The 7,147-nt window shown below is 49.5% G+C and overlaps 1 protein-coding gene across 1 annotated transcript; it reads right to left on the bottom strand.

Annotated features, from left to right (window-relative positions):
- Positions 1–428: 428 nt before the first annotated feature.
- MPZ (myelin protein zero) lies at positions 429–5,376 on the bottom strand. The gene is made up of 6 exons (XM_043878257.1): positions 5,220–5,376; positions 2,816–2,982; positions 2,349–2,562; positions 1,971–2,106; positions 1,779–1,839; positions 429–1,677 (listed from the first exon to the last, which is right to left on the bottom strand). Exons 1-6 carry the CDS (start codon positions 5,284–5,286, stop codon positions 1,576–1,578), a joined length of 747 nt encoding a protein of 248 aa, XP_043734192.1. The 5' UTR covers positions 5,287–5,376; the 3' UTR covers positions 429–1,575.
- Between the last annotated feature and the right edge of the window lie 1,771 nt (positions 5,377–7,147).

Below are 7,147 nucleotides of genomic sequence, written 5' to 3'. Positions count from 1 at the left end.
AGCATGGAATCATGTGATTCTTACAAAAATCCTGGGAATTCAGCTGAGCTGTTATCATTATCTCAGTTGTTTACAAATGCAGAAACAGGCTTACTTAAATCAAGTAGCTAGCCCTGGGTCACGCAGCGTGTGAGTGGCTGAGATATTTTAAGAATACACAGTTTGGTGAAGAGGGAATCGGTTATAACCCATGTAAACGCGGAGCCTGACACACAGTTTAGCACATAGTACAAACTCACTGGATATTCGCTGAATGTACAAATATGTCTTATGAGCCTGCTTCACAGTTCTTTCCATTAGACTATGTAACCCCATATCATGAAATCAAATTCTTAACAACTGAAATCAGTTGGGGAAGAGTGGGACTGGGCATAAGAGGCAGGGATTACTCCCAGAAGAATGAGGAAACTGGAGATGGAGGCAGCAGCTTCTGGAAATGTCAGTGTTTATTAAACATTAAAGGACATTTGGGGGGTTTGAGAAGAAATATACAGGATGTAGAAAAATCCTAAGAATCCCCTGTGGCTGGGAGTGCAACCTCTTCCCTTTCCCCCTATTTCCCATTTGTTTTTTCTACTTTTTCTTTGGTTATTTAAAAGCTATTTCTTAAGGCTCATTTGCCCCTTCCTCAACTCCTGACCTGTGAGGATCCTTTGTCTCCCTCTCTCCATTCCCGTGACCTTGAGTCCCAGAAGAGTGCTCCAGAGTGGTCAGGGGGCACCATTCCTGTAGCTGAAGTTTGAGGATCAGGAGCCCCTCTGCTTGGGCTGGCTCTCCATTAAGGATTTAAAGGGGGGGTGGTGGTGGTGAAGAATTGCAAAAGCCACATGACGTCATTGGTACTCAGTCATGGGGGAGGGTAGAGCATGGGCATAGATAAACAAATAAAGAAGAACGGATTAAAAAATAAAAAATAACTAACAACCTAAATAAACCCTGAAGGACAGTCTGATCTGGGTGACCTGGGTGTTAGCTGGGAGGGTAGAGTATGGAGCTCGACCACCTGAAGGAGGAGAGGGAGGGTCAGAAAGGAGAGAGTCAGAAGGACAGGCTTAGCTGGTGCAGGCAATCGAAACGTCAGGTGGCCTGGATTTGAGGCAGGGGTATCAAGGTCCCTTTCTTCTCGGCGCCAGAGGAACAGGCACCAAACACGCAGTCCTTGGGGCAAGTGAAAGACAGGATGGGGACTGGGCTTCCAGAAAGCCAGGGGTGAAAGAGGGGGAGCATATGAAGTGCCTGGGTAATGGAGTCTGGAATGAAACTTACATCTCAAAAGGAAGTGAGGGCAGGGCAGGGCTGGGGAGCTAAGGAGGAAAGCACCTAGACGGGGGATAGAGGACCGGAGGTCCCCCTGCTCTGGCAGGGCCTTGGGAGGGGGGGTGATCACTTTTCTAAGTCCAGGCCCATCATGTTCTTGAGGGCGTTCTTGAGGCTGGTTCTGCTGGGGGACTTGACAGCAGGCCGGAGCTCCGCGCCCTGCTCATCCTTCCGTAGCTCCATCTCGATGACCACCACCCGAGCGCCTTTGGAAACCTCCGCCCCTAACTCCCGACCCCCCGCCCGGCCCGCTAACCGCTATTTCTTATCCTTGCGAGACTCCCCCAACCCTTTAGCCTTCTTCTCACTGGCAGCTTTGGTGCTTCTGCTGTGGTCCAGCATGGCATACAGCACCGGCGTCTGCGGGGAGGAGCGCATGCATCAGGGACCCGTCCGGTAGGGCCTGACTGTTCCCAGCCCGCCCTCGACGGCTGCCCGGCGGCTTCCCAAGTCCCGCTAACCTGCCGGCCGCGCTTTGAAGAGTCCTTCGCAGCCTTGTGCAATTTGCCCTTCTCCATGGCACTGCAGGGAAAGGGGGTGCTGTGGATTTGGCGGCTTCCTCTTCCCTTTGGCCCTCCCACCCATCGAAGTAGTCTCCGCCCAGAGGCGGGGAGTAGTGGGCTGGGGAAGGGGTGTCGGGCTGCGCCCTTTACCTGAGCCTCCTTTGCAGGGCCGCCTGCCTGCGGAGCCAGCAGTACCGAATCAGGTAGAAGAGCAGCAGCGCCAACAGCACAACCCCCAGGACGCCCCCGATCACGGCTCCCAGCACCACCCCGTACCTAGTAGGCACTAAACGCGGGCAGGGAAGGAAGTGGGGCAATGAGCAGAGACAAGTCTCTCTGGCTCCTAGCCACACAACTATTCCCTGCGGCTGGGGATCGAACATATCCCAACGAGGCTGCCTTCTGCCCACTGTCCCAGAGCCTGAGGGGCATTAGCCCGGGCATTTTGCCCCTTGCCCCAGCCTCTCAGCTAGGCCTGATCCCCTCTCTGAACTGCCTCCCATACTCCCATCCCACCTCCTCTCACACCTTTTTCAAAGACATAGAGCGTGACCTGAGAGGTCTTGCCCACTATGTCTGGTGGGTTTTTGACGTCACAGGTGAAAGTGCCGTTGTCACTGTAGTCCAGGTTGTGGATCACAATGGAGCCATCCTTCCGGTAAGGGTCCCCTACCCACTGGATGCGCTCTTTGAAGGTCCCCACCTCATCGATGTACGGCTGTCCCTTGGCGTAGTGGAAGATCTGTGAGGAACGAGGGGAAGCATGCACCTGTCGCTTCAGGGTGAAGGATTCTGGGCTGGAGAGGGTAGGGCTGGGGAGGGAGCGTCGGTGTTGGTAGGTCCCAGTGAGGGTGACAAGACTTGCACCTTACCTTGCCAAAGTTGGGCTTATGGTTCATAAAGGATCGCTCCCTCCTTAGCCCAAGTTCTCTTTCCTGTGGTTGTTTGAGGCCCCCTGTCTGTTACGCAATCCCAGTATTCCCCCGGGCACTCACCGAGATGGCATCACGGCCCCCTTCGGGCTGGTAGCGCCAGGTGAAGGAGAGGTCATCTGAAACCCACTCACTGGACCAGAAGGAGCAGTACAGGGTCACCTGGGAGCCCACGGCACCGTGGACCTCCTTGTCCGTGTAGACCACAATGGCCTGGACAGGGGAGAGCACTGCAAACAGAGGGGAAATCAGATGCATGTGTGGGCCCAGCAAGGCATATAGGAGGAGTGAGACCAGTGGGAAGTCAAGCCTGAGTCACAGACCATAGTGAAGATTGGGGCAAAAAGGATGAATTCTGAGGCCCAGGTCTCTCCGGACTAATTGAATAGATGAGTAGAAATACTGTGTTGGCTCAAGTTCTTCAGCATGTTTGACAAAGGAAATAAAACCAGCAGTACCAGAGTTCTCCGGAGGACTTTCAGACGTTGGATTCAGGCTCCAGAGTCTTACTTTGCCTTTAGATCAGTATCTAATTCTTAAGCTATCCCTTAGATGAAGGCTTAATGATTTTTAAGACTTATTATAAATTATACAGGTAACACCTTGTGCATTCTTCTTATAACTATGCAAGCAGTATAGATAAAGAAAGCTAGTCTGTTTTGACAGCTCCCAACCAATTCCTTCTTCTGTGGTCTCCTTCCAGACAAAACGGATATTATCAGTTTAATGTGTAATCATTTTCTATGTATCAGACTCAACATAAACTCAAGATACACATTTATAAGAAATAGTTTTATGAAGCTTTTAAAAAACCATATATTGCATTACAGTCTACTTTTTTCCTTAAGAATATACACATATAAAAGAATACAGGTGTCTGGGAGAGTATTCCACACTGATGCCTAAAGATCAATATTATTGCTGCATAGTATTTCATAGAATGGAAAACTCAAGTTTCTTGCAGAAAAGATGAAGATAACTAGACACTGTAAGTCTTTTCCCCTGACCCAACTGTCCTCATTGCTGAATCCCTATTTTCCATACAATTGCTCTTGAGGGGAAGGGTCCGGGAAGGGAGGACCTCATACCCCTCTTAGGGGAAGCTGGATTCAAGCAGGAAACCCCTGCTGCCCCCACCCCCAAGCCCAAAACTCAGATGACTCTGCTTGTGAGCCCTCTGTGGTTCTGCCTTGACCCTCCTCACCCTCCTTCTGGCCATTCTGGCCCAGTGCCACTCCCAAGACTCACCCATACAAGGAAGGCCATTCCAGGGAGATTATGTGTGTGGGTTGGCCCTGGCTGGGGGCAACTGTAGACCCTTTTGTTCTATGGGAGGGGGAGGAAGCAACCAAATAAATAGAGACCCATTGTCTGACCACTGACCAGTGTTGGGGGCTTATGCCTCCTTTCCCCTTCCCCCGGCCCCATCCCCAGCTCCACAGTCCCAAATCTCCCACCTCAGTATGCAACACCAGTGATTCACCTCCTGGAACTCAGCCTTGGAACCTTCTGGGGAATCCCAAATGTAACAAGGAAGGTTATTCATTGGATCTAACTTATATTCCTCCTGTTCAAGCATCAACCACTGCCCTTCAGCTCTGTTCAATGGTTCTATGAGTAGGGCAGATGCTGGACAGTACCCTTTCTCCCTCTTATACTCCAAGATTCCCTCTCCTCATTTCCTTCGGCATGCCCTTCTCCAATTCCCTATCCTTAACATTTTCTCAGGGTACCTTCAAATAGTCCAGTACAGCCCAGAGGAGTCTGGATTCTGGGTTTAGCCCTAGAGGAGCTGACAGCAGAGAAACTCAGACATACTAACCAGCTCTTCCTCCCCACTCTCTCCTATTTGCCCTACTTCTTGCCTGTTTCACCAGGCTTCAGGGCAGTTTGGAGAGGGGAGGGATCCATTCAGATAACCCTGCTTTGAGTTTTTCTTGCTCAGCCAGCATCTGCCATGAGAGGGGTTGGCCAGCTTCTGTGGAAGATAGCTTTAGATGCAACAAGACCCTAGAATATCACGGACCTCCCTTCTACTCTGTCCACCCACATGATGGACAACAGATGCACAGTGAGAAACTGAGGCAGCAGATCCAAAGAGCTGGGACCACAACCCTTGGGCTCCACCCTTAGATCACAGTCCCTGACTCTTTTCTTTGGGGAGACAAGGTTAAGTTACCTCCTACACTACTAAGGAATGAGAAGGACCAGTTTCCAATGCCTATCCAGTCAAGTCCACCTTGGGGGGAACCCTCTACACTCTCTTCTCCCTCCTCCCTTCACAGAATACCTTTATCTTAACAGCCTCTCTCCAAACTATATGTATATATATTTTTCTACAGAGAATATCACCTTCCTGCTCTTGCTCCCTCTTTGATTGCAGAGAGGAGTGCGGCGAAAGCCGTGGGAAGGTTGCTGAGAGACAACCTGAGACCCAGGGCCCCCAGACTGGGTCAGCTCAACTTACCCAAGGAGGAGAAGAATAGCGCAGCCAGGATAGGACTGGGGCTGGATGAGGGAGCCCCAGCAGCCATCGCTGGGGCAGGGCTAGGGCCCAGAGCGCCTGCGCAGTTGGGAGAGTGGGGGACAAGGAACTGAGCGGGGGTTCCTGGAACCCGCTTAAAATCCCCCGGGACCCCAGTGTGAGGGGGCTGTCCTGAGCCAGTAACCAATTGCAGCCTGGCATGTGCAGTTGAGAGGTGGTGGGGAGCGGGGCAGAGTGCAGGGAGCAGAAGTGGCATTGTGTCCTCTGGGTGGAGGGGTTGGGGGTCACATACCACCTCACACACTGAAGGCTTTGTGTCTGCTGGCCTCCCCCTGCCCTAGGCTGGAATGTCATGTGGTGGGGGGTGAAGGAGAGGGACAGAAAAAGGGACACAAACACATTTCTCTGAGGGACAGATGGGCAGGAGAACCTGAATCTTAAACCTATGAAAAGGGATTTTTCCATAGTCTCCTTGCCTGAGAGTGGCTCCTCTAGAGCCCTGGGAGCTAGCGAGCCCCAGAGAAATTTGAAAACAGGATATCCCTACTATCTTGACTACTATGGGCTGCAACACAGGCTTCTTGAGATGACCAAGTCCTTTGGGAGTCTTCATTTTTTTTTTTCTCCTTCATCTCTCTGCATCTTGGGTGATTCTTTCCAGATAAAACCTTTTCTCCATGGGAAAATATCCAGGGGATAATCCTCTGATCTTACCCTCTTTCCCAGGAAGCTCTTCACTGCCTCATGCTGCAGTTTAAGTCCATTTCAGTTGAGAGCAAGGCAGCAAAATCACATTGAGCTCCAGCTACATAGATGAGTATGTGAGTATGTGGGTAGTTGAGTAAGAGAGAGAGGAATAAAAATTAAGATCTTCCTTCAAGGAGTTCAAAATTTAGTTTGGGGAAGCAGAGAGGGGAGAATCAGAGGACAAACCCATTAACAATGAACTATAATAAACCATGATGCTTGGTATAGTAGCATGATGAACAAACTGCCAAGAGTATAAAGAGGGCATGCAGAGCTACATTAGGAAGATTAAGCTGTGTAACAGATATTAAACACAAAAATAACTTTCATTTAATAAATGAAGTCAGTATTAGATGCAGACCAGCCTTTAAGGAAGCATTGCGTTTTGAAGAGGAGAAATTGGCAGTGCAGATATCTGGGAAGGTAGAAGAGCAAGAGCAAAGACAAAGAGATAAGAAAGTGTGTGTATGTGTGTGTGTGTGTGTGTGTGTGTGTGTGTGGTGTTGGGTAGATTTGTGAAGTTTGGGGAATATTCAGGGCAGGTCTGGTGCCCCCCATTTTGACATGACATGGGGGATCTTGAACAGGCATCACAGGAAAGGAGGCTGCACAGGAAAGCTGAAGCCAGTTTGTGGAGGGCCTTAAATGACAGACTAAAAGGGGTGGATTTAATTTGGTACATCATAAGAATTTGCTGAAGGTTTGGGGTTGGTATTTGGGGATAGGAATGGGAGTGTCTATATAGTCAGAGCTGAGTTTTAAGACAGATAAGTTAAGTGAAATTATTTAAAGAGCTAAGTGAAAAAGAGACTCATTGGATTTGTTAATATGAAACTTCAGAGGGCCAATGACTGGAAGATCAATAGCAGAAAACGCTAACATAACCACTTCCTAAAGACTAAATTGCTTACTAAATGAAACCCGCTTTTTTGAGATACCCATTAAGGAATACTTAAAGCACAGTCTTGAAGATCAGCTGTCAGCTGTGTTACAGAGGAGATTCCTGAACTAGATAGAAAAGCAAGTTGGAGAGCCTCAAAGGTCTCTTCCAAACCAGAAGCCTATTAAAGTGCTTTCTTTGCCAGCATTATAGAAATGCAAAGTAGTATTTTCATTTGATGCAGAAATAAGTGAATCTTCGCTATGTAAGTCCAGAAAGGAAA

This window comes from Cervus elaphus, chromosome 20 (genome assembly GCF_910594005.1).
Source record: "Cervus elaphus chromosome 20, mCerEla1.1, whole genome shotgun sequence".
Lineage (NCBI taxonomy): Eukaryota > Metazoa > Chordata > Mammalia > Artiodactyla > Cervidae > Cervus > Cervus elaphus.
This window is presented reverse-complemented; position numbering and strand designations above follow the sequence as displayed.